This window comes from Cherax quadricarinatus, chromosome 37 (genome assembly GCF_038502225.1).
Source record: "Cherax quadricarinatus isolate ZL_2023a chromosome 37, ASM3850222v1, whole genome shotgun sequence".
Taxonomy (NCBI): domain Eukaryota; kingdom Metazoa; phylum Arthropoda; class Malacostraca; order Decapoda; family Parastacidae; genus Cherax; species Cherax quadricarinatus.
Window position 1 is genome coordinate 27,055,002 of NC_091328.1, and position 27,910 is coordinate 27,082,911.

General features: G+C 39.0%; 1 protein-coding gene across 1 annotated transcript in view; it reads right to left on the reverse strand.

The window, feature by feature from the left end:
• Stat92E (Signal transducer and transcription activator Stat92E) overlaps positions 1-27,910 on the reverse strand; it is a gene marked incomplete in the record, with an annotated part of 406,006 nt that overhangs the window by 173,908 nt on the left and 204,188 nt on the right. The window contains 2 exon segments of the mRNA XM_070091941.1: positions 14,335-14,441; positions 17,593-17,721. Coding sequence (XP_069948042.1) covers positions 14,335-14,441; positions 17,593-17,721 — 236 coding nt within the window.

Consider the following 27,910-nt stretch of genomic DNA (forward strand, 5'->3'; position numbering starts at 1 on the left):
TACCTAACTGAAAAGAAATTAGAACTTAAGTGCCTCCTGGTGTTAGACAATGCCCCTGGTCATCCTACAGACGTGGCAGAGCGACTTTATGGGGACATGAGCTTCATTAAGGTGAAGTTTTTGCCTCCTAATACCACTCCTCTCCTGCAGCCCATGGACCAGCAGGTCATTTCCAACTTCAAGAAACTGTACACAAAAGCTATGTTTCAAAAGTGCTTTGAAGTGACCACAGACACTCGATTGACTCTAAAAGAGTTTTGGAAGGATCACTTTAATATCCTCAATTGTGTAAACCTTATAGGTAAGGCTTGGGAGGGAGTGACTAAGAGAACCTTGAACTCTGCTTGGAAGAAACTGTGGCCAGAATGTGTAGACAAAAGGGATTTTGAAGGGTTTGAGGCTAACCCTGAGAGGAGTATACCAGTTGAGGAATCAATTGTGGCATTGGGGAAGTCCTTGGGGTTGGAGGTTAGTGGGGAGGATGTGGAAGAGTTGGTGGAGGAGGACAATGAAGAACTAACCACTGATGAGCTGATAGATCAACTTCAAGAGCAAGAGGCCAGACCTGGGGAAACTGGTTCAAAGGAGGGGAGAGAGAAATTGAAGGAATTGCCTACTTCAAAGATTAAGGAAATGTGTGCAAAATGGCTTGAAGTGCAAACCTTTTTTGATGAAAATCACCCTCACACAGCTATTGCAAGCCGTGCTGGTGACTGTTACAATGACAGTGTTGTGAACCACTTTAGACAAATCATAAAGGAACGAGAGGTACAGGCCACTATGGACAGATATGTTGTGCGAAAGAAGTCCAGTGACTCTGAAGCTGGTCCTAGTGGCATTAAAAGAAGAAGGGAAGTAACCCCAGAAAAGGACTTGCCACCTCAAGTCTTAATGGAAGGGGATTCCCCTTCTAAACACTAACACTCTCTCTCCCCTCCTCCCATCCCATCAATCATCACCAGATCTTCAGTAAAAGTAAGTGTCATGTAATTGTGCATGCCTTTTTCAGTTTGTGTGTACTAAAATTAACATTTCATGTGGTAAAAAAAATTTTTTTTCATACTTTTGGGTGTCTTGCACGGATTAATTTTATTTCCATTATTTCTTATGGGGAAAATTCATTCACATACCGAACATTTCGCATAACAGCCAGCCCTCTTGCACGGATTAAGGTCGCTATGCGGGGGTCCACTGTATATGAAAACATGCAATGTTTATATGCGCTGTATATTTAATAATAATCACTGGTACATTAAATGTCTTATTTAATGTTAATATAGACATTTTCATTAAACCATCTATTGTATCTTCTTCAAAATTATGTATGAAACATGTTATATAGCATATAAACATGCAATGTTTATTATATGTGATGTATATTAATAATCACTCTTTGCCACATTAAATGTCTTATTTAACGTTAATACAGACATTTTCAATAATCCATCTATGATTTTTATTATTTTTTTTTTTTATTATCACACTGGCCGATTCCCACCAAGGCAGGGTGGCCCGAAAAAGAAAAACTTTCACCATCATTCACTCCATCACTGTCTTGCCAGAAGGGTGCTTTACACTACAGTTTTTAAACTGCAACATTAACACCCCTCCTTCAGAGTGCAGGCACTGTACTTCCCATCTCCAGGACTCAAGTCCGGCCTGCCGGTTTCCCTGAATCCCTTCATAAATGTTACTTTGCTCACACTCCAACAGCACGTCAAGTATTAAAAACCATTTGTCTCCATTCACTCCTATCAAACATGCTCACACATGCCCGCTGGAAGTCCAAGCCCCTTGAACACAAAACCTCATTTACCCCCTCCCTCCAACCTTTCCTGGGCTGACACCTACCCTGCCTTCCTTCCACTATAGACTGATACACTCTTGAAGTCATTCTGTTTCGCTCCATTCTCTCTACATGTCCGAACCACCTCAACAACCCTTCCTCAGCCCTCTGGACAACAGTTTTGGTAATCCCGCACCTCCTCCTAACTTCCAAACTATGAATTCTCTGCATTATATTCACACCACACATTGCTCTCAGACATGACATCTCCACTGCCTCCAGCCTTCTCCTCGCTGCAACATTCATCACCCACGCTTCACACCCATATAAGAGCGTTGGTAAAACTATACTCTCATACATTCCCCTCTTTGCCTCCAAGGACAAAGTTCTTTGTCTCCACAGACTCCTAAGTGCACCACTCACTCTTTTTCCCTCATCAATTCTATGATTCACCTCATCTTTCATATACCCATCCACTGACACGTCCACTCCCAAATATCTGAATACGTTCACCTCCTCCATACTCTCTCCCTCCAATCTGATATCCAATCTTTCATCACCTAATCTTTTTGTTATCCTCATAACCTTACTCTTTCCTGTATTCACCTTTAATTTTCTTCTTTTGCACACCCTACCAAATTCATCCACCAATCTCTGCAACTTCTCTTCAGAATCTCCCAAGAGCGCAGTGTCATCAGCAAAGAGCAGCTGTGACAACTTCTTCAAAATTATGTAAGAAACACATTACATAGCATATAAACATGCAATGTTTATTATATGCAATGTATATTTAATAATCACTCTTTGCCACTTTAACCCTTTGGCTGTTTCAGTCGTATATATACGTCTTACGAGGTACCGTGTTTGATGTATATACACGTCTCCCTCAACATTCGCCAGAGTTAGGGGATCAAGAGTCTCGCAAATGTTGAAAAATCGCGAATGTTTGGTGACGCAATATTTTTTTTTTTTCAACACGTCGGCCGTCTCCCACCGAGGCAGGGTGACACAAAAAAGAAAGAAAATCCCCAAAATGAAAATACTTTCATCATCATTCAACACTTTCACCTCACTCACACATTATCACTGTTTTTGGAGAGGTGCTCAGAATACAACAGTTTAGAAGCATATACATATAAAGATACATAACATATCCCTCCAAACTGCCAATATCCCAAACCCCTCCTTTAAAGTGCAGGCATTGTACTTTCCATTTCCAGGACTCAAGTCCGACTATATGAAAATAACCGGTTTCCCAGAATCCCTTCACTAAATGTTACCTTGCTCACACTCCAACAGATCGTCAGGTCACAAGTACCATTCGTCTCCATTCACTCCTATCTAATACGCTCAACTCACGCTTGCTGTAAGTCCAAGCCCCTCGCCCACAAAACCTCCTTTACCCCCTCTCTCCAACCCGTTCGAGGACGACCCCTACCCCGCCTTCCTTCCCCTATATATTTAAATGCTTTCCATGTCATTCTACTTTGATCCATTCTCTCTAAATGACCAAACCACCTCAACAACCCCACTTCTGCCCCCTGACTAATACTTTTATTAACTCCACACCTTTTCCTAATTTCCACACTCCGAATTTTCTGCATAATATTTACACCACACATTGCCCTTAAACAGGACATCTCTACTGCCTCCAACCGTCTCCTCGCTGCTGCATTTATCACCCAAGCTTCACACCCATATAAGAGTGTTGGTACTACTATACTTTCATACATTACCTTCTTTGCCTCCATAGATATCGTTTTTTGACTCCACATATACCTCAATGCACCACTCACCTTTTTTCCCTCATCAATTCTATGATTAACCTCATCCTTCATAAGTCCATCCGTCGAAACGTCAACTTCCAAGTATCTGAAAACATTCACTTCTTCCATACTCCTCCTCCCCAATTTGATATCCAATTTTTCTTTATCTAAATCATTTGATACCCTCATCACCTTACTCTTTTCTATGTTCACTTTCAACTTTCTACCTTTACACACATTCCCAAACTCATTCACTAACCTTTGCAATTTTTCTTTAGAATCTCCCATAAGCACAGTATCATCAGCAAAAAGTAACTGTGTCAATTCCCATTTTGAATTTGATTCCCCAAAATTTAATCCCACCCCTCTCCCAAACACCCTAGCATTTACTTCCTTTACAACCCCATCTATAAATATATTAAACAACCATGGTGACATTACACATCCCTGTCTAAGACCTACTTTTACCGGGAAGTAGTCTCCCTCTCTTCTACACACCCTAACCTGACCCTCACTATCCTCATAAAAACTCTTTACAGCATTTAATAACTAACCACCTATTCCATATACTTGCAACATCTGCCACATTACTCTTCTATCCACTCTTATCATGCCTTTTCTAAATCCATAAATGCAATAAAAACTTCCCTACCTTTATCTAAATAATGTTCACATATATGCTTCAATGTAAACACTTGATCTACACATCCCCTACCCACTCTGAAACCTCCTTGCTCATCCGCAATCCTACATTCTGTCTTACCTCTAATTCTTTCAATTATAACCCAACCGTACACTTTTCCTGGTATACTCAGTAAACTTATTCCTCTATAATTTTTACAATCCCTTTTGTCCCCTTTCCCTTTATATAAAGGAACTATACATGCTCTCTGCCAATCCCTAGGTACCTTCCCCTCTTTCATACATTTATTAAACAAAAGTACGAACAACTCCAACACTATATCCGCCCCTGCATTTAACATTTCTGTCATGATCCCATCAGTTCTAGCTGCTTTACCCCCTTTCATTCAATGTAATGCCTCACGTACCTCCCCCATACTTACATTCTGCTCTTCTTTACTCCAAAAAGATGGTATACCTCCCTGACCAGTGCATGAAACTACCGCCTCTCTTTCTTCCTCAACATTTAAAAGTTCCTCAAAATATTCTCGCCATCTACCTAATACCTCCATCTCCCCATCTACTAACTCCCTTACTCTGTTTTTAACTGACAAATCCATACATTCCCTAGGCTTTCTTAACTTGTTTAACTCACTCCAAAATTTTTTCTTTTTTTCATTAAAATTTCTTGACAGTGCCTCTCCCACTCTTTCATCTGCCCTCCTTTTGCACTCTCTCACCACTCTCTTCACCTTTCTTTTACTCTCCATATACTCTGCTCTTCTTATAACACTTCTACTTTGTAAAAACCTCTCATAAGCTACCTTTTTCTCTTTTATCACACCCTTTACTTCATCATTCCATCAATAACTCCTCTTTCCTCCTGCCCCCACCCTCCTATAATGACAAACTTCTGCCCCACATTCTAATACTGCATTTTTAAAACTAATCCAACCCTCTTCAACCCCCCCCACTACTCATCTTTGCACCAGCCCACCTTTCTGCCAAAAGTCGCTTATATCTCACCCGAACTTCCTCCTCCCTTAGTTTATACACTTTCACCTCCCTCTTACTTGTTGTTGCCACCTTCCTCTTTTCCCATCTACCTCTTACTCTAACTGTAGCTACAACTAAATAATGATCCGATATATCAATTGCCCCTCTATAAACATGTACATCCTGGAGCCTACCCATCAACCTTTTATCCACCAATACATAATCTAATAAACTGCTTTCATTACGTGCCACATCATACCTTGTATATTTATTTATCCTCTTTTTCATAAAATATTTATTACTTATTACCAAATCTCTTTCTACACATAGCTCAATTAAAGGCTCCCCATTTACATTTATCCCTGGCACCCCAAATTTACCTACTACTCCCTCCATAACATTTTTACCCACTTTAGCATTGAAATCCCCAACCACCATTACTCTAACACTTGATTCAAAACTCCCCATGCATTCACTCAACATTTCCCAAAATCTCTCTCCTCTACACTTCTCTCTTCTCCAGGTGCATACACGCTTATTATAACCCACTTTTCACATCCAATCTTTATTTTACTCCACATAATCCTTGAATTAATACATTTATAGTCCCTATTTTCCTGCCATAGCTTATCCTTCAACATTATTGCTACTCCTTCTTTAGCTCTAACTCTATTTGAAACCCCTGACCTAATCCCATTTATTCCTCTCCACTGAAACTCTCCCACCCCCTTCAGCTTTGTTTCACTTAAAGCCAGGACATCCAGCTTCTTCTCATTCATAACATCCACAATCATCTCTTTCTTATCATTTGCACAACATCCATGCACATTCAGACTTCCCACTTTGACAATTTTCTTCTTCGTATTCTTTTTAGTAATCTTTACAGGAAAAGGGGTTACTAGCCCATTGTTCCCGGCATTTTAGTTGACTTTTACAACACGCATGGCTTACGGAGGAAAGATTCTTATTCCACTTCCCCATGGATACAAAAAGAAAAGTAATAAGACCAAGAACTGTTAAGATAAAATCAAAGAAAATTCAGATGAGTGTGTATAAATAAACATGTACATGTATGCGTAGTGTGACCTAAGTGTAAGTAGAAGTAGCAAGAGATACCTGTAATCTTGCATATTTATGAGACAGACAAAAGACACTAGCAATTCTACCATCATGTAAAACAATTACAGGCTTTCGTTTTACACTCACTTGGCAGGACAGTAATACCTCCCTGGGTGGTTGCTGTCTACCAACCTACTACATATTGTAGGAAAATATAATACAATACTGCTTCCTTAACTTGTTGAACCATGAACAATCATAAAATACATGAAAATGTCATAAAATATTGTACTCAATACATACATGTTATGGTTTAATAACATGTATGTTATTAAATACCACTGCCTCAACCACTGCCTCCACCAGTGTCTTAACCACTGCGACGCACTGCTCGTATTTTGGTACAATTTCTTCCTTCAATTATATCGAGTTTCTCAATTTCTTTACCAAAAGGCTGGCACTAGCAAGTTTGTTTGGGCCCATGGTTAATTATGTACAAGCACCCAACACAATGAATTAATGTGAAATGTTTGGAAGAGTGTGGAGACTAATGCTCACTCCAGCATAAACAAAGCCACACTGACTGACGATGCCTCAACCACTTCCACCACTGCTTCAACCCTTGTATTTTTGTACAATTTCCTTCAATGCTATTGTATTATTATTATTATTATTACAGTGGTCCCTTGTTTCTCGTAGTTAATCCGTTCCTGGAGTTGCTACTATTAACAAAATCTAAGATGTGTAATGTCACCATGGTTGTTTAATATATTTATAGATGGGGTTGTAAAAGAAGTAAATGCTAGGGTGTTCGGGAGAGAGGTAGGATTAAATTATGGGGAATCAAATTCAAAATGGGAACTGACACAGTTACTTTTTGCTGATGATACTGTGCTTATGGGAGATTCTAAAGAAAAATTGCAAAGGTTAGTGGATGAGTTTGGGAATGTGTGTAAAGGTAGAAAGTTGAAAGTGAACATAGAAAAGAGTAAGGTGATGAGGGTATCAAATGATTTAGATAAAGAAAAATTGGATATCAAATTGGGGAGGAGTATGGAAGAAGTGAAAATTTTTTCAGATACTTGGGAGTTGACGTGTCGGCGGATGGATTTACGAAGGATGAGGTTAATCATAGAATTGATGAGGGAAAAAAGGTGAGTGGTGCATTGAGGAATATGTGGAGTCAAAAAACGCTATCTATGGAGGCAAAGAAGGGAATGTATGAAAGTATAGTAGTACCAACACTCTTATATGGGTGTGAAGCTTGGGTGGTAAATGCAGCAGCGAGGAGACGGTTGGAGGCAGTGGAGATGTCCTGTCTAAGGGCAATGTGTGGTGTAAATATTATGCAGAAAATTTGGAGTGTGGAAATTAGGGAAAGGTGTGGAGTTAATAGAAGTATTAGTCAGAGGGCAGAAGAGGGGTTGTTGAGGTGGCTTGGTCATTTAGAGAGAATGGATCAAAGTAGAATGACATGGAAAGCATATAAATCTATAGGGGAAGGAAGGCGGGGTAGGGGTCGTCCTCGAAAGGGTTGGAGAGAGGGGGTAAAGAAGGTTTTGTGGGCGAGGGGCTTGGACTTCCAGCAAGCATGCGTGAGCGAATGGAGACGAATGGTACTTGGGACCTGACGTTCTGTTGGAGTGTGAGCAGGGTAATATTTAGTGAAGGGATTCAGGGAAACCGGTTATTTTCATATAGTCGGACTTGAGTCCTGGAAATGCGAAGTACAATGCCTGCACTTTAAAGGAGGGGTTTGGGATATTGGCAGTTTGGAGGGATATGTTGTGTATCTTTATATGTATATGCTTCTAAACTGTTGTATTCTGAGCACCTCTGCAAAAACAGTGATAATGTGTGAGTGTGGTGAAAGTGTTGAATGATGATGAAAGTATTTTCTTTTTGGGGATTTTCTTTCTTTTTTTGAGTCACCCTGCCTCGGTGGGAGACGGCCGACTTGTTGAGAAAAAAAAAAAAAATTGCAAGTGATAGTAGTTTTGGTGGAGGGAGGTGATAGTTGTGGCAAATAATAGCTGTTGGACTACTTATCATATGTTTGAACGTGTACAGTGTAGGATCACATCAACCCTCCCCAGATATTTCCATATCAACAAGCAATGACAACTACAGTGAACAATAAACTTGATTATTTTTGAGTCCTGATGAATTACAAAGTTGACTTGTCAGCAGATGGGTCTATGAAGGATGAGGGTAACCACAGAATTGATGAAAGAAAAAAGGCGAGTGATGCGTTGAGGTATCTGTTGAGGCAAAAAAACGTTATCCCAAGAGGTAAAGAAGGGAATGTATGCGAGTATGGTGGTACCAACACTTATATGGGTGTAAAGTATGGGTTGTAAATAATGCAGCAATAAGGCGGCTGGAGGCAGTGGAGATGTCGTGTCTAAGGGCAATGAGTGGTGTAAATATTATGCAGAGAATTTGTAGTGTGGAAATTAGGAGGAGGTGTGGAGTTACTAAAATTATTAGTCAGAGGGCTGAAGAGGGGCCGTTGAGGTGGTCTGCTTACTTAGAGAGAATGAAATGAAGTAGAATGACTTGGAGAGCGCATAAATCTGTAGGGAAAGGAAGGCAGGGTAGGGGTCGTCCCTGAAAAGATTGGAGGGAGGGGGCAAAGGAGGTTTCGTGGGCGAGGGGCTTGGACTTCCAGCAAGCGTATATGAGCATGTTAGATAGGAGTGAAAGGAGACAAATGGTTTTTGGGACCTGACAAGCTGTTGGAGTATGAGCAAGGTAATATTTTGTGAAGAGATTCAGGGAAACTGGTTAGCCGGACTTGAGTCCTGGAAACGGGAAGTACAATACTTGCACTATAAAGGAGGGATTTGGGATATCGGCAATTTGGAGGGATGTCTAAGCTGTCTTATCCGAGTGCCTCTGCAAAGACAGTGATTATGTATGAGAAAGTTTTTTTCTTTCTTTTTGGGTCACCTTGCCTCGGTGGGAAATGACCGACATGTTAAAAAAAAAAAAAAGTGGTTGGCTTTCTCAAGGGTTTAATAAACATGATCCTATTTTTCCTATATACTCTTCAAGGGTCTAGAACAGCTGTTGATGCCATTCCATCAGCTGTATAAAGTACTGCAGGGTAAGAGACCAAAGATGCATTACAGAATTTCTTATTACTGTACTCCAATACAACCATCTACTTTTGTGCCTGAACCTCAACCATCCACCTCAGCAATCAATCCACAGCCTTCCACTTCAGCCCAGTAGGGCCACAGCAACCCTCTCCATTTTGTTCAGAATCAACCACAATTTAAGGTAAAAATTATTATTTTTGTAATACCTGTAGCATAAACCAATGCATTAAATATAATACATCACAACAACCACCTACAATTACACTGTCATTTTTATTTGCTTACAATCTGGAATCCTCTCAAAACTGTTTGCCTTTTTTTTTGTGGAGGGGGGAAGGGTTAATCTAAGAAACATAGCCCTGTTTATCCCGCATGTTCTTCAGTTTGTTTCAGAAGATTTTTGTTTTTTTGTCTTAGATGCCATTTTCAAGAACATAACTACAATCTTAATTGATGATCAACTGCACACAAGAAAAGCCTCTTTCTGCAAATGATTTCTTCTTAATAGTGAAAGGCTTAATCAGCCTAAAGAGTCAGTGGCAATTCTTAGTAAGACTCCTGAGCCCAATGTAAAAGATACAAGCATCTCAGTATGATACTTGAGTTCATTGAGCTTAATGGTCATAAATATTAGGAAACAGTTTAAATTCAATTCTTGCCGCTTTTGCTGGTAGGAACTAGTGGGAACCCGGGCTGGGAGCGAAAATACCAATGTAGCCACACTATTCTGTACACTGTGGGTACAGAGTGTACACAAATATCCATGTGCAAAAATCACTAGGATGAAACAAATGTGTAGATAAGGACCATTTACTTCATCATTCTTACTACTTCATCTGCTTACTACGGTGTTTTCTGGCTGCACAAAATTTCTGGATGTGAAAATTGGAAGATTTACCAATTTTGGTTGATGTGCTCTTCAAATGACAATGAACATGTTCGCACCAAGAGCACATCCAGGAGTGCCTAGAAAAATATCTATACACAAATTAATTTTTTTTTAGGCTTCCTTGGACATTTTTTTTTTTTTTAGTGTGGGTATATCATCACCACCACCACTCTCACAAGACAAGTGCAATCAGTTCTTCAATGGCTTCTACCATTTCCTTTCTTTAATAGACTGTGAAACTGTCTCTGTGTCAGCAACTTATTTTTGCCCACATTAATTCGCCTATAGCCAAAATTGTTTGATAAACTCGGCGCTTAAGGTCACAGGGCATTGGGAGGCCACTCATGTGTATCTATCCACCACATAAGCTTGGATGGCACTGTGAATCCTGTGGTGTCCTACTATGAGTTGTCAGGCCACTATTCACCCTTAAACTGTCCAAACGCAGATCTATGTTCACTCACGTAGCGCTCCGAACGTAGATCTACTTTTTTTTTTACGCTCTTTCTTACGGAGAAAATCAAGGTTGGAGCACTAAGCGCGAAAATGTAGATCTATGTTTGGACAGTTTAAGGGTTAATTTTTGCCACACCGAAACACCTAACAGGACCAGATATTTAATGTCTTCCTTTTATTCCCCTCTACCTTATACTTCCTAGTCTTTCTCCTGTTCCTCTCATTCTTCTCTACTTTACACATCTTAATTTTCCTCTTATATTTTTTCTGCCGCAGATTCTTAGTCATGCTAAGATACGCATTCTAGCTGTGCTCTAATTGACCATGATGCATGGCTTTGCCCAAGCCATCTGTACGAGACTCTCTGCTCACAGCCACACTGATGAACCTATATGGCCATTCACCTTATTAAATTGGCCATGACACTGGTTGAGAGCTTCCTGCTTTTCCTTAGTTGCCAGCTTCATAATTTAAGGTGCTGGTAGGATTCCTAATGTGGTTCACAGAACAAACACTGAAAATACAGTTTTTGAAGGAATAATCAGGAATAATGTAAACAAAATGGGAAGGAAACTGATTAACCCCTTAACTGTCCAAACACAGATCTACGTTGTTACCATTCACACTCCAAACATAGATCAACATTTTATTTTTCCTGCCTCCAAATTTGGCACGATTGGCCTGAGATGCCTGGTCAGCAAAGAATGGGTCGTAACACTCAGTGTGCGCCTTATTAACCCTTTCAGGGTTTCTGACATACTAGTACGGTTTACGCACCAGGGTTATTGACGTACTAGAACGACTAAATTCTAGCGCCTTCAAATCTAGCAAGAGAAACCTGGTAGGCCTACATATGAAAGAATGGGTCTATGTGGTCAGTATGCACAGCATAAAAAAAATCCTGCAGCACACAGTGCATGAGGAAAAAAAAAAACTCCAACTGTGTTTTAGGTTTAAAACAGTGACTTCGCAGTGTATTTTCGTATAGTATTTATTGTTGTATTCTAATCTTCCTGGTCGCATTTTATAGAATGGAAGACATATTACAGAAATTGAGATGATTTCGACTGGTTTCATAATGAAAAGTACCTTGAAATTGAGCTCAAAGTAGCAGAAATGTTCGATTTTTACCAAATTTCAAAAGTAAACAAATCATGCCAAGCATCAATACACGTCAAATGGTGAGTCTAATATTCTTTCACAAGTGCACTGATATTATTTATACCATTTCTACACTAGTGCAGTAGTCTGCATAACAGTAAATCTTCTATTTTTTGTGAGAATAAAAAAAGTGATAAGCAAAAGATATGTAAGAGGGGCCTGGGGACGTGGCTAATGAAAAGAGGAAATGTTATTTAGTGCCAGGAATGTCTGTCTTGCTTATTCCGGACCCTATTTGGAAATATGAATCTTCTGAAATGTGTGTGAAATTGGCAAAATTGCCAATTTCTGACCACTTTATTGGATACTTGAAATTGGTAAATGGGTGGTTTCTTGTACTCATTTGATAGAAAAGATGGAGTTCTAGCAAAATAGATATGATTGTTGTCGACTAGTATGCTGAAATTGGCTGAAAACAGGGCTCAAAGTGGGCGAAATCGCCGATGCATCAACATCGTCGAGATCGCTAACTTCACGAGAGCATAATTCCACAAGTTTTCCATCAAATTTCATACTTTTGGTGTCCTTATGATCGAGAAAAGATTCTCTATCATTTCATAAGAATTTTTTTTTTTTTCCAAAAAATTTTCGACCCTGAGAAATTTAGGAGAAGGCCTCTCGACCCTGAAAGGGTTAAAAAAATCTGGGACCACTTAGTACCTTGTGGGAGCACCCGTTCAATTGAGTGCCAGCTAGAACAAACAGCACGGCAAACACCAGGGATTCACTAATGTCATGTCATATTAACACTCCCCTCTTAAAAGGAAAGTGATGCTGACCTCAAGTTTAGTGGCTCTGAGGTGGATGTTGCCACAAGTGGTCGAGGAAATATAAAAAACCTCAATAATAACCCATGTGCAACGTCCGTTCAATTTTGGTACCACTGGTAATGTCATCCTGCCAGAATGTCTTATAACCTAAGCCCTAAGTAAAGAGAAACAATTCTGGAACATGTAATATGTGTTCAGCAGGCTGGCTGACCTGCTGACTGGGTGGCTGGCTGATTGGCTATCTCTATCTCTGTCTGTGTATCCATCTCTATCTCTTTCCTCTGTCTATCTCTATCTCTATCTCACAGGTACACATAAATACAATTATACATACTGTAAATTACCTAGGATAACCCAAAAAATCTACACAAAGTGCTATACTGTGCTTGTAGATATAATGCATAATAAGCATGACTGGCAAGTAATGCACATTTTCACTTGTCCAGGAACCAGATGTGACTACTCTATACTGTAAAATCTGTTGGTTCACGAGTCACTCTCTGAGACAGAGACAAGCAGAGAGATAGAAAGAGACAAGAAGAGAGATAGAAAGAGACAAGCAGAGAGACAGAGATAAACAGAGCTAGACAGACAGACAATATTTATGTGTAATAGTGAAAACAAAGCCAAGACAGTGCACGACCATCAAATGCCACTCCACTGCTGCACTGGAGTGACACTCGTCTTACTCCCGCATGTCTAAAACATTGCTGGGACCTAAAAATATTATGTATATATTTCTTGACAATAGTATGTGACTAAGGTAGGTGAAAGTGTTTACCTGTGACTCACTGTGTTTGTGACTATTTGAGTACTATTTCAGTACCTAACATTAGTGTCAGAACAAAGATTGGATATGAAATCACAAGAACTACTACAAATTGTAATTATCAGAACATAAAAATTATATAAATTAAAAAAAATTAAAAAGAAAAAAGGAATATCGGCAACACTGCTGCAAGTGCAAGCGCTTCATGTTGCCATCAGCTGAGCAAGAAGCGCCGACTTTGCAGCCTTATATCTCCATAAGAACTGACTATTTTTTTATTTTAGATTATTACATGTAAAAAATGTCCTATTTAAAAAAAAAAAAAAGATTTTTTTGCCGCAAATATTTGGAACGCTGGGCGAGAGAACGTAGATCTACATTTGGACGGTTAAGGGGTTAAGAGTTATCCAATCCATACTGGTAATATAAAGGCTATGCTGAGATAGCAACATAGTTTGATGAACTTTCCAAAATGTAGTTTTTCATTCTTATGTTAACAGAATATTTCAAGATTTTTCATTGGGAGTAAATACTGTTTCCTCTTGAATACCATTATAATTCCATGTATTTATAAAGAACTTCCTATTACTATGTGTTTCCTTCTGATCTCGGTTCTTCCAGTTTGCAATTATGGATTCTCATTGGTGCTAAGAAATCTTTACCCATCACAGTGAATTAGAAATTATTAGGAATATTAATGAGAAAAGAAACAATGATGTGACATTAGGGCACCAGAACATTTCTACAACTCTCACCCACTCTTATAGGGAATAATTTTTTAATGTACATCTTTTGTAAGATTTAACAGCTTACTTGCATTTACAAATGTTCCCATATTTAAAAAGTTTTCCTTGTTTTGTGTATTTTAACTATATGTCAGCAGCTGGCCTGTAATTGCATTCATATTATCAAATGCACTAAATGTTTTATCAGAATAAATAGACACACCTGTCTAACCTGAAAGCCTTGCCTGCTAAGAACTTGAGGTTATCATCAGTCAGTCCTCGACCAGTAGCAGACTTAAACTTGGAATCTAACATATCTGCAATCTGGGGCCACGGTACCTGAGACACAAATTAATCAAGATGAGGAAACATTTTCTTCATCTCACTGTGCAGGACACAAGAAAACATTCAGGAAATTTAATGTTAATAAAAGACACTATTATCATTACAAACTATCAGTGCAATAATAAAAGCACAATTTTTTTTATGAAATATAATACAGAAATGCAAATGTGTCTAGATGTTTGACGGCATGAAGTAAATTAATAGAAATAACCCTTTCAGTGGCCACCATGTAGAACTACATCACTGAGGCCAGGGGTCCCTCATATAGTTCTACGTCATGAGCTCAGCTCACTCACGTAAGCTCTGAGAATGGCTGTGAAATTTCTGCCCCATTTGCTGTCTAAAGACCACAAAAACCATAGTTTTCAAGCCAAAAACAACACAGCAGCCATCCCCTGCAGCCATATCTCAGATATAACCACCTTTGACTTCTTTCTCTTCCCAAAAATAAAAATGGCACTCAAGGAGCAGCATTTTAATGTGGGGGAGATTCAAGCCACTGCAGGCCATGCTAGAAGCTGTTAAGAAAAAGTTCCAGAAATGTTTAGAGAAGTGGCAGAGGTGCTGGCATCAGTGTATAGTCTAGCAAGCAAAGTACTTCAACAAGGTGACTATGGGGAGTCTTTTTTTTTTTTCACAGCAGTCCAGGAACTTTTTGATAGCACCTCATTTGGGACAAAATTCGCAGAGTCAACCAATTCAGAAATAGCTGACAAAATCCATTGGTTTCAGAACTGTCCATCATTATGATCATGTAAAAACAGTCATCTCCATTCACTACAAATGCCTTTACGAGCCACTAATTGCCCGCTCTTTGTTCATTAAATTGAGGGTTCTACCTGCATGAAATGTGGTACAGTGTTTACTGGTGGCAGAGATGAATGTTGCGTGCAGACATTCCAGAGCACAACTGCCAAAGGAACATATTTTTCCTCACCTTAACACTGCACTTCATAACCATACACTGCATTTTAGAGTATCATCTTAATAATAATCAGTATTTCACTACTGTTTAAGTCAAACTGGTGAGTGTTCATGAGCCATAAACTATATGATTATCTGACAGGGCATTTTTTGTGTACCTGGAGGGCCATGGGTCCACATTTTCTGTTCATGCTTCAAAGCTTTAATTGCCTCTATCCTATATTTTATTTATTGAATTATAGTATGTCACAAGTAGTAATTTTTGTTGATATTGTAAATGTTTTGTTTTTTTTTCAACAAGTCGGCCGTCTCCCACCGAGGCAGGGTGACCCAAAAAAGAAAGAAAATCCCCCAAAAGAAAATACTTTCATCATCATTCAACACTTTCACCACACTCGCACATTATCACTGTTTTTGCAGAGGTGCTCAGAATACAACAGTCTAGAAGCATACACATATAAAGATACACAACATATCCCTCCAAACTGCCAATATCCCAAACCCCTCCTTTAAAGTGCAGGCATTGTACTTTCCATTTCCAGGACTCAAGTCCGACTATATGAAAATAACCGGTTTCCCTGAATCCCTTCACTAAATATTACCCTGCTCACACTCCAACAGATCGTCAGGTCCCAAGTACCATTCGTCTCCATTCACTCCTATCTAACACGCTCACGCACGCTTGCTGGAAGTCCAAGCCCCTTACCCACAAAACCTCCTTTACCCCCTCTCTCCAACCCTTTCGAGGACGACCCCTACCCCGCCTTCCTTCCCCTATAGATTTATATGCTTTCCATGTCATTCTACTTTGATCCATTCTCTCTAAATGACCAAACCACCTCAACAACCCCTCTTCTGCCCTCTGACTAATACTTTTATTAACTCCACACCTTCTCCTAATTTCCACACTCCGAATTTTCTGCATAATATTTACACCACACATTGCCCTTAAACAGGACATCTCCACTGCCTCCAACCGTCTCCTCGCTGCTGCATTTACCACCCAAGCTTCACACCCATATAAGAGTGTTGGTACTACTATACTTTCATACATTCCCTTCTTTGCCTCCATAGATAACGTTTTTTGACTCCACATATACCTCAACGCACCACTCACCTTTTTTCCCTCATCAATTCTATGATTAACCTCATCCTTCATAAATCCATCCGCCAACACGTCAACTCCCAAGTATCTGAAAACATTCACTTCTTCCATACTCCTCCTCCCCAATTTGATATCCAATTTTTCTTTATCTAAATCATTTGACACCCTCATCACCTTACTCTTTTCTATGTTCACTTTCAACTTTCTACCTTTACACACATTCCCAAAATATTGTAGATAACCTAAATAAACCTAATCAATCATACTGAAGCTAAAACCCATAAATTAAGAAGTTTACTGTCAATAAAATATGCCTAAAATTCTTCTTCACCAATTCACCGACAAATATTGCTCGAACAGTCAGAATTTGAGCCGTCACTCAGGATAGTGAATTTGATAGTTCTTAACTGAACTAACTTTATATAAGCAGTGCATTAATCTACAGTTTTTCTTTTTCAACAAAATCTCACAAAAATCATAATGTTTGTAAACAACCACTTGCAGCAGATGAATGTTGCCCATGCATACACAGGAGGGCCCCACGTACACAGCATCCACTTTACAGTGTTCCGCATTGTTGCTGGCTTTCAAGTGAATCACTATTACATTTGGAAATTTTACCATCTTTCCATCATTATTGCTATTTTCATACAACAGTTGCACAAGGGTAGAGCAAAAGGCTCTGTATTGTAAAGCAAGTATTGTATGTACTGTGTATTTGTTTTACTTTTTTATCTTTTTTTTATACATGGCTGTATTAAGCCAGGTATATCAAATGCATTTTAGATGCATTTGATAATGAAAAAAAAGGGCTAAAAAAAAAAACAGCAATTTTCGTTTATCATATCGGGCTGCAAACCTTAGAGTCGTACAAATGGAGCCCTCCTGCAGCGGCCTGGTATGCATACTATTCATATATAGTTTTGAAGAATATTAAGCTCTATTAAAAAGACTGCATGAAAAATTACATGTCTAAGAAGCTGTCAAGAAACTCTACAGAAACAACAAAAACTGATGAGAGATGATACACTTCTAAGGTGTTTCACTCAAGTTTTTATACAGTGTCAATGGAAACTAACCTATAAATCTGTATTAACTATAGAGCAGCATTCGTACCTTCTCAGGAACTGTGAAAGGTATGCGTCCTTGTTCTGCAAAAGCATTGTCCCAGGAAACTGTTGCCCATGCATGAGGTTCCTGGTTACCATGGACAATCACAACCACTGGTAATGACAATGTCCACACCTAAAATATAATAAAATATACCATTTTATGACTGGTAACATACAGAAAAACTTTTTCATGTAATACATATGGTAATTTGGTGTTCCCCCAAAAAGAAAATCTATAATGGTTGCCATGCAATATCTTCAGAATGCCGGCTGGTGAATGGTGTGGAGTGAACAGTGTAGGTAAAAGGTGTGGGTGAACAGTGTGGATGAAAGGTGTGGGGGAAAGGTGTGGGGGAAAGGTGTGGGGGAAAGGTGTGGGGGAAAGGTGTGGGGGAAAGGTGTGGGGGAAAGGTGGGGGAAGAGTGGGGGTGAAGGATGTGGGGGTGAAGGCTGAGGTGAAGGGTGGGGATGAAGGATGTGTAGGTGAAGGCTGGGGGTGAAGTATGTGGAGTAAAGAATGTGGGGGTTGAAGAATGTGAGGGTAGAGGCAGAGTGGGGAGTTGTGATAGAAGTTACCAGTGTCAAGATTACATAACAGCCAAAACACATCTAGCTGGCTTACAGTGGTACCTCAATATTCAAACTTAATCCATTCCAGACTCCCCCAATTTTTTTTTTAACACGTTCGCCATTTCCCACAGAGGCAGGGCGACCCAAAAAGAAAGAAAAAAAACCCAAAAGAAAGAAAAAACTTTCATCATTCAACACTTTCACCATCACTCATACATAACCACTGTCTCTGCAGAGGCACTAAGATACGACAGTTTAGATGTCCCTCCAAACTGCCAATATCAAAAACCCTTCCTTTAACCCATAAACGGTCCAAGCAGATCTACGTTCACATGTGTATTGCTACAAAAGTAGAACTACGTTTTTTTTTTACATATTTTCAAATATAACAAAAAAAAAAGGTAGATCAAGGATTTTTTTACACATTTTCAAATGTAAAAAAAGACAAAAAGAAGATCTACTTTTTTTTACATACTTTCAAATGTTGAAAAAACGTATATATACGTTTGCACCATTTACGGGTTAAAGTGCAGGCATTGCACTTCCCATTTCCAGGACTTTAATCCGGCTAACCAGTTTCCCTGAATCCCTTCACTAAATATTACCCTGCTCACACTCCAACAGCTCGTCAGGCCCCAAAAACTATTCATCTCCATTCACTCCTATCTAACACATACACACACTTCCTGGAAGCCCAATCCTCTTGCCCACAAAACCTCCTTTACCCTCTCCCTCCAACCTTATCAGGGCCGACCCCTACCTCACCTTCCTTTCCCTACAGATTTATAGGCTCTCCAAGTCATTCTACTTTGTTCCATTCTCTAAATAACCATACCACTTCAACAGCCCCTCTTCAGTCCTCTGACTGATACTTTTAGTAACTCCATACCTCCTCCTAATTTCCACACTGCGAATTCTCTGCATAATGTTTACATCACACATTGCCTTTAGACACGACATCTCCACTGCCTCCAGCCACCTCCTCACTGCAGCATTTACAACCCAAGCTTCACACCCATATAAGAGTGTTGGTACCACTATACTCTCGTACATTCCCTTCTTTGCCTTCATCGATAACATTTTATATCTCCACAGATACCTCAATGCACCACTCACCTTTTTTCCCTCATCAATTCTATGGTTAACCTCATCCTTCATAAACCCATCTGCTGACAAGTCAACTCCCAAATATCTGAAAACATTCACTTCCTCCATACTCCCTCCAATATGATAACCAATTTTTTTTTATCTAAATCGTTTGATACCCCTCATCACCTTACTCTTATCTCTGTTCACTTTTAAACTTTCTACTTTTGCACACCCTCCCAAACTCATCCACTAACCTTTGAAACTTTTCTTTAGAATCCCCCAAAAGCACAGTATCATCAGCAGAAAGTAACTGTGTCAATTCCTATTTTGTATTTGATTCCCCATAATTTAATCCCACCACTCTCCCCAACACCCTAGCATTTACTTCTTTTACAACCCCATCTATAAATATGGTAAACAAAAAATACCAATTATAAAATATTTTATGTGAAAATATTGCTTATTTCAAGCTGTATAATGATATTTTCATACATAAAATCATACATGAAAACTATAAAACAATAAAACATGAAATAAACGAAAATTTAGCTGAACTTTACCTTTACTGAGGAGTGTTGATGGCCTTAGAGGAAGGTAGAGAATGTTATTGTTTGGGAAGGGTGTCAACTTCCATAAAAACATCAGGTGTTTTTTCTCTTTTCTGTCTCTGTGCAGTAGCACTTGAAGATGATGGGGATTCACTAGCATTTGATATTTTTCTGTGCTAAAGAAGCTGTTCAATGTTATCTGCTTTTGATGACTTTTCAATTTTTTTTTTTTGAAGTGGTCAACAACAATGTCGTTCAACAGACTAATGCTCCTATTCACAACAGTAATATTAGGATGCCATTTTTTCACAAGGCTCTGTGTTTGAGCCCAATGGTAACACAGTTCTTTAATTCCTGCTGTGGAAATATTGCCCTTACTGCTTCCCTCCTCTGAAGGAGAAATTTCCTCAACCCACTTCTTGCTGCTCCTTGTGCAGGTCTTGAAGTTCTTCTGTAGTGAGCTTAGTCTTGTGACCCACCACAAACTCCTCTACATCCTCATCTGTGCATTTCCAAACCCATGGACTGGCCTAGATAAACAATATCCTTCACTACAGGCTCTGTCTCAAAGCCTTCAAAATGTCCGACTGACACAGTCTGGCCACAATTTCCTCCAGGCAGAGTTCACTGTCCAGAAAGAAACTTTGCCAGAGGCTCTGTCTATTATCATTAACCTCTTGACTGTCGCAACCCCAAATCCTGAGGTGTTTCCTGGTGTTGCAAAATTTCCGAAAAAAAAAAATTCGCCATCTGGTCAAATCCCCCCTTATACATAACTTTCCTTGTATGAATCTTAGTCCCGGCTTCGTCTCTGTAGATGCCTTCCTCTCCCACTACACTGTAAAATGTTCCAAACTTCAAAACACCTGTGACTTAACCTGATTCCTCCTATTTCTTCTTCTTCCTCTTCCCCTTTCCTCTTTCCTTTTTCTCTTCTGGGTTGTCTTTCTTTCCCCTGCCTTGTTTCTGTTCCTTCATCATTTACTTTATTATTTACACCCCCACCTCTGTGTTCTCGCTCTCCCTCAGTGGGCACCTAGCTCCCTTGCAGTGCTCCCTTCTCTTAGTTGACTGGCTCCTCCTCCTTACTTCCCCACTACTACTACCTTATGCTGCCGCCACCGCTGCTACTACTACTACTTCCACTACAACTTCCCACCTATATATACCCGTCTTGCTCTGCTTCTCGTTTGTGCGACTTTGTAAATGGTCCAAGTCGGACCGAAACGTCGCCGTAAGCTCCTCTCTTTCATGTGCAGGTTATTTGTGTATAGAGAATCCTTTCCCGATTGTAATGATGGAATTACGCTCTCGTGAAGTTAGCAACCTCGGCGATATTTACGAATCGGCGATTTCGCCAACTTTAGAGCCCTATTTTCGGCTAATTCCATTATTCCAGTTGACCAAACTCATAGTTATTTCTTTAGAACTCCATTTTTCAAATCAACTGAGTACAAGAAACTGCCCATTTACCGATTTCAATTACCTAATAACGTGGTCAGAAATTTTCAATTTGGCCAATTTCACGAAAATTAAAAAATATGACAATTTCAAAATAGTGTCCAGAATGAACAATGCAGACATTCCTGACTCTAAAATAACATATTCTTTGTTCATCAGTCACGTCTCCAGGCCCATCTGATATTACTCTTGCTTTCTATTTTGAATTTTTATTCAAACAAGAAATAGAAGATATACTGTTATGCAGACTACTGCAATATTGTAATACATGTAATTGCATAAATAATGTCAACCCATTCATGACTGCATATTATAATTGCTACTTGGACAATTATTGGAAAATGACATTTGTGTACTTTTTAACATTGGCAAATATTGAATATTTCCCCTACTTTGAGCTCCATTTCAAGGTTCTTTTCATAGAAAAACCAATCAAAATCACCCCTATTTCTATAATATGTTTTCCATTCTATCAAATGAGCCCAAGAAAACGAGAATACAACCATAAATACTATACGAAAATAGACGACAAAGTTGTCATTTTAATTAAAAAAACGGTCATAGTTTTTTTTCTCATGCACTGCATGGTGCAGGATTTTTTTATATGGTGCACACTGACCACACAGACCCATTCTCTCACATGTGGGCCTACCAGCTTTCTCCTACTTGATTTGAAGCTGCTAGAATTTATGAGTATATATACATCAAAAACAGTGGCTCATAAGACGTATATATACGACCAAAACAGTCAAAAGGTTAAACATTAGAGGATATTAATTTTTTTTTTTTCCAAAATTCCCTAAGGGTAATTTCACTTCAAAGCACCTTTTAAACAGTGCTTTTGTGTAAAGTTTCTTAAAATTGTTGGTCCATGGGTTGGATAAGAAGAGTGGTGTTAGGGGGCAAGAACTTCCCTTTAATGAAGATGTATCCATAGACCAAATTTTCCTCCAAGCCTGGAAGCTGAGCAGAAGCAATGTCCATTACTGGAAGTGCCCTTAACAGCAAGTTTTTTTCCACAAGGTATGGTTTCACACTTGGAGCAAACACTTCATGTATCCACTCAGTGAAGTTAATAAAGGTCTTGTTACCCATGCTCTACTATTAGCTCTCCACATTACACTGTTTTAAACACTCTTGGATTTTCAGAGTGGTAGACTAGCACTGGCTTAATTCTGCAGTCCCCACCAGCATTACCACTCAAGTGTAAAGCTGTATTTCATGGGCTTGAGTCCTCGTAATTATTTTTCTTCTTGTGAGATGTACGCTCTCATAGGAATTCTTTTCCAAAAAAGGCCAGTTTCATCACAATTAAAAACTTATTGAGGAATAAATCCTTAAATGTTCACAAAGGTTTTTAAATACCTTAACCCTTTCAGGGGTCAGACCCCCAATCTGAAACTTGAACACAGGGTCCAAGAATTTAAAAAAAAATTTTTTTTTTTCTTATGAAACAGTAGAGAATCATTTTCTGAAGGTAATAAAACAAAAAGTACCCCTCCTTTCATTAGTTATGTTTCCAGGTTCTACACATGAATCCCATTTTGATTTATTATTATTATTATTATTATTATTATTATTATTATATTCCTCTAACTGTTTTGGTCGTATATACACGTCTTACGAGCCAGTGTTTCGGACGTATATATATACTCAATAATTCTTGCGGCTTCAAATCAAGCAGGAGAAAGCTGGTAGGCCCACATGTGAGAGAATGGGTCTGTGTGATCAGTGTGCACTACATAAAAAAAATCCTGCAGCATGCAGTGCATAATGAGAAAAAAAAAAATGACCATTTTCCTGGATTAAAACGCCGACTTTGAGGTGTATTTTCATATAGTATTTATCGTTGTATTCTCATTTTCATGGTCTCACATGATAAAATGGAAAACATATTGCAGAAATAGAGATGATTTTGATTAGTTTCACGATGAAAACGACCTTGAAATTAAGCTCAAATTAGTGGAAATGTTCGATTTTTTACCAATGTTCAAGAGTAAGCAAACCACACCAAACGTCCAATACATGCCAAATGGAGATTCTAATACTTTTTCACTAGTGTACTGATATTATTTATACCATTTTTACAATAATGCATTAGTCTGCATAACAGTAAATTTTGTATTTTTTGTATGAATAAAAAATCTAAATAGAAAGCAATAGTTATTTTAGTGGCAAGAATGTCTACATTGTTTATTTTGGACCCAATTTTGAAATTTGCATCTTTTTTAATTTCCGTGAAATTGGTCAAATTGCCAATTTCTGACCACTTTATTGGGTAGTTCAAATGGGTGTACAAGAATGGTATACAATACCGACAGTATATAAGCGGTATATAAGCGTCAGGCGCCTTGCTTCTGCTTCAGAATCTCCACGACTACGGTGCTCTTCGCACCTACTCCAAGGTTGAGGGACTGATTACCTCATCTTCTGTACATAGTTCTACTGTTTTCAAGTTATGTCCTGGAATTTGTATTGATAAAGCCACTGGATGGCGAAACGTCTACAATAAAGATACCCAGATGCTGCACATGTGTCTTAATTTCATCAGTTCAAATGGGTAAATGGGCAATTTCTTGTACTCATTTGATAGATAAAATGGAGTTCTAAAGAAATAGCTATGAGTTTGGTCAACTGGAACAACGGAATTGGCCAAAAACAGGGCTCAAAATCGGCGAAACTGCCGATGCGTATATGTCGCCGAGACCGCTAACTTCGCTGGAGCGTAATTCCGTGAGTTTTCAACCAAATTTCGTACTCTTGGTGTCATTACCACCGGGAAAAGATTCTCTATCATTTCACAAGAAAAAATAATTTGTTTTTCCAAAAAATTTTGCAACATAGAATGAAAGTTTCAGAAAGGGGCTTGCGACAGTCAAAGGGTTAACCCTTTGACTGTTTCAGGCCCCTCTCTGAAACTCATTCTATGTCGCTCAATTTTTGAAAAAAAAAAAGTTATTTTTTCTTTTGAAATGATAGAGAATCTTTTCCCGATGGTAATGACACCAAAAGTTCGAAATTTGGTCGAAAACTCATGGAATTATGCTCCCGCGAAGTTAGCGGTCTCGGCGACATATGCGTATCGGCGATTTTGCCGACTTTGAGCCCTATTTTCAGCCAATTCCATTGTTCCAGTTGACCAAACTCATAGCTATTTCTTTAGAACTCCATTTTATCTATCAGGTGAGTACAAGAAACCTTCCATTTACTAATTTGGACTACCCAATATGGTGGTCAGAAATTGGCAATTTGGCCAATTTCACGCAAACTAAAAAAGATGCCAATTTCAAAATAGGGTCCAGAATAAACAAGGTAGACATTCGTGGCACTAAAATAACATATGCTCTGTTCATTAGTCATATCTTTAGGCCCCTCTTATATTATTATTGCTTTCTATTTTGATTTTTTATTCATACAAAAAAAATACAAAATTTACTGTTATGCAGACTACTGCATTATTGTAAAAATGGTATAAATAATATCAGCGCACTAGTGAAAGAATATTAGACTCCCCAGTTGACGTGTATTGGATGTGTGGTGTGATTTATTTACTCATGAACATTGGTAAAAATTGAACATTTCTGCTACTTTGAGCTCAGTTTCAAGGTCGTTTTCATTGTCAAAGTAATGAAAATCATCTCTATTTCTGTAATATGTTTTCCATTTTATCACCTAAGACCATGAAAACACGAATACAACGATAAATACTATACGAAAATACACCTCAAATTCGGCGTTTTATTCCAAAAAAACGATAATAGTTTTTTTTTTCTCATTACGCAATATGTGCTGCAGGATTTTTTTTATGTGGTGCACACTGACCACACAGACCCATTCTCTCACATGTGGGCCTACCAGCTTTCTCCCGCTTGATTTGAAGCCGCTAGAATTTTTTTTTTTTTTATTATCACACTGGCCGATTCCCACCAAGGCAGGGTGGCCCGAAAAAGAAAAACTTTCACCATCATTCACTCCATCACTGTCTTGCCAGAAGGGTGCTTTACACTACAGTTTTTAAACTGCAACATTAACACCCCTCCTTCAGAGTGCAGGCACTGTACTTCCCATCTCCAGGACTCAAGTCCGGCCTGCCGGTTTCCCTGAATCCCTTCATAAATGTTACTTTGCTCACACTCCAACAGCACGTCAAGTATTAAAAACCATTTGTCTCCATTCACTCCTATCAAACACGCTCACGCATGCCTGCTGGAAGTCCAAGCCCCTCGCACACAAAACCTCCTTTACCCCCTCCCTCCAACCCTTCCTAGGCCGACCCCTACCCCGCCTTCCTTCCACTACAGACTGATACACTCTTGAAGTCATTCTGTTTCGCTCCATTCTCTCTACATGTCCGAACCACCTCAACAACCCTTCCTCAGCCCTCTGGACAACAGTTTTGGTAATCCCGCACCTCCTCCTAACTTCCAAACTACGAATTCTCTGCATTATATTCACACCACACATTGCCCTCAGACATGACATCTCCACTGCCTCCAGCCTTCTCCTCGCTGCAACATTCATCACCCACGCTTCACACCCATATAAGAGCGTTGGTAAAACTATACTCTCATACATTCCTCTCTTTGCCTCCAAGGACAAAGTTCTTTGTCTCCACAGACTCCTAAGTGCACCACTCACTCTTTTTCCCTCATCAATTCTATGATTCACCTCATCTTTCATAGACCCATCCGCTGACACGTCCACTCCCAAATATCTGAATACGTTCACCTCCTCCATACTCTCTCCCTCCAATCTGATATTCAATCTTTCATCACCTAATCTTTTTGTTATCCTCATAACCTTACTCTTTCCTGTATTCACCTTTAATTTTCTTCTTTTGCACACCCTACCAAATTCATCCACCAATCTCTGCAGCTTCTCTTCAGAATCTCCCAAGAGCACAGTGTCATCAGCAAAGAGCAGCTGTGACAACTCCCACTTTGTGTGTGATTCTTTATCTTTTAACTCCACGCCTCTTGCCAAGACCCTCGCATTTACTTCTCTTACAACCCCATCTATAAATATATTAAACAACCACGGTGACATCACACATCCTTGTCTAAGGCCTACTTTTACTGGGAAAAAATTTCCCTCTTTCCTACATACTCTAACTTGAGCCTCACTATCCTCGTAAAAACTCTTCACTGCTTTCAGTAACCTACCTCCTACACCATACACTTGCAACATCTGCCACATTGCCCCCCTATCCACCCTGTCATACGCCTTTTCCAAATCCATAAATGCCACAAAGACCTCTTTAGCCTTATCTAAATACTGTTCACTTATATGTTTCACTGTAAACACCTGGTCCACACACCCCCTACCTTTCCTAAAGCCTCCTTGTTCATCTGCTATCCTATTCTCCGTCTTACTCTTAATTCTTTCAATTATAACTCTACCATACACTTTACCAGGTACACTCAACAGACTTATCCCCCTATAATTTTTGCACTCTCTTTTATCCCCTTTGCCTTTATACAAAGGAACTATGCATGCTCTCTGCCAATCCCTAGGTACCTTACCCTCTTCCATACATTTATTAAATAATTGCACCAACCACTCCAAAACTATATCCCCACCTGCTTTTAACATTTCTATCTTTATCCCATCAATCCCGGCTGCCTTACCCCCTTTCATTTTACTTACTGCCTCACGAACTTCCCCCACACTCACAACTGGCTCTTCCTCACTCCTACAAGATGTTATTCCTCCTTGCCCTATACACGAAATCACAGCTTCCCTATCTTCATCAACATTTAACAATTCCTCAAAATATTCCCTCCATCTTCCCAATACCTCTAACTCTCCATTTAATAACTCTCCTCTCCTATTTTTAACTGACAAATCCATTTGTTCTCTAGGCTTTCTTAACTTGTTAACCCTTTCAGGGTCCAAGGCCCAAATCTGGAGTCACGCACCAGTGTCCAAGAATTTTCAAAAAAAAAATTTGTTATTTTTTCTTATGAAATCACAGAGAATCTTTTTGTGAAGGTAATAAAACAAAAAGTACGAAATTTGGTGGAAAATTGACGAAATTATGCTCTCGCGAATTTTGATGTGTCAACGATATTTACGAATCGGCAATTTTGCCGACTTTGACTCCCATTTTAGGCCAATTACATTATTCCAATCAACCAAATTCTTAGCTATTTCACTAGTATTACTTCCATTCTATCGACTGAGCACAAGAAATCGCCAAGTCAACTGTTTCAACTACAAAATAAAGTGATCGGAAATTGTTAATTTGGCCAATTTAACACAAAGTTCAAAATATTCCAATTTCAAAATAGGGTCCAGAATGAACAATGTAGGCATCCCTGGCACTAAACTAACATTTCCTCTGTTCATTAGTTATGTTTTGAGGCTTTACAAATAAATTCCATTTTGATTTTTTATTCACATAATGAATTTTTATTCACACCAAAAAATAGAAGATTTACTGTTATGCAATACTGTAATAATTGTATAAATATCATCACCATATTTGTGAATGTATATTAGACCCACCAGCTGATGTGTATTAGATGTGTGAGGTCGTTTGTTTACTCTTGAATATCGGCAAAAATTTAACATTTCCGCTACTTTGAGCTCAGTTTCAAGCCATTTCCAATGCTAAAACCAATCAAAATCATCTCTATTTCTGTAATATGTCTT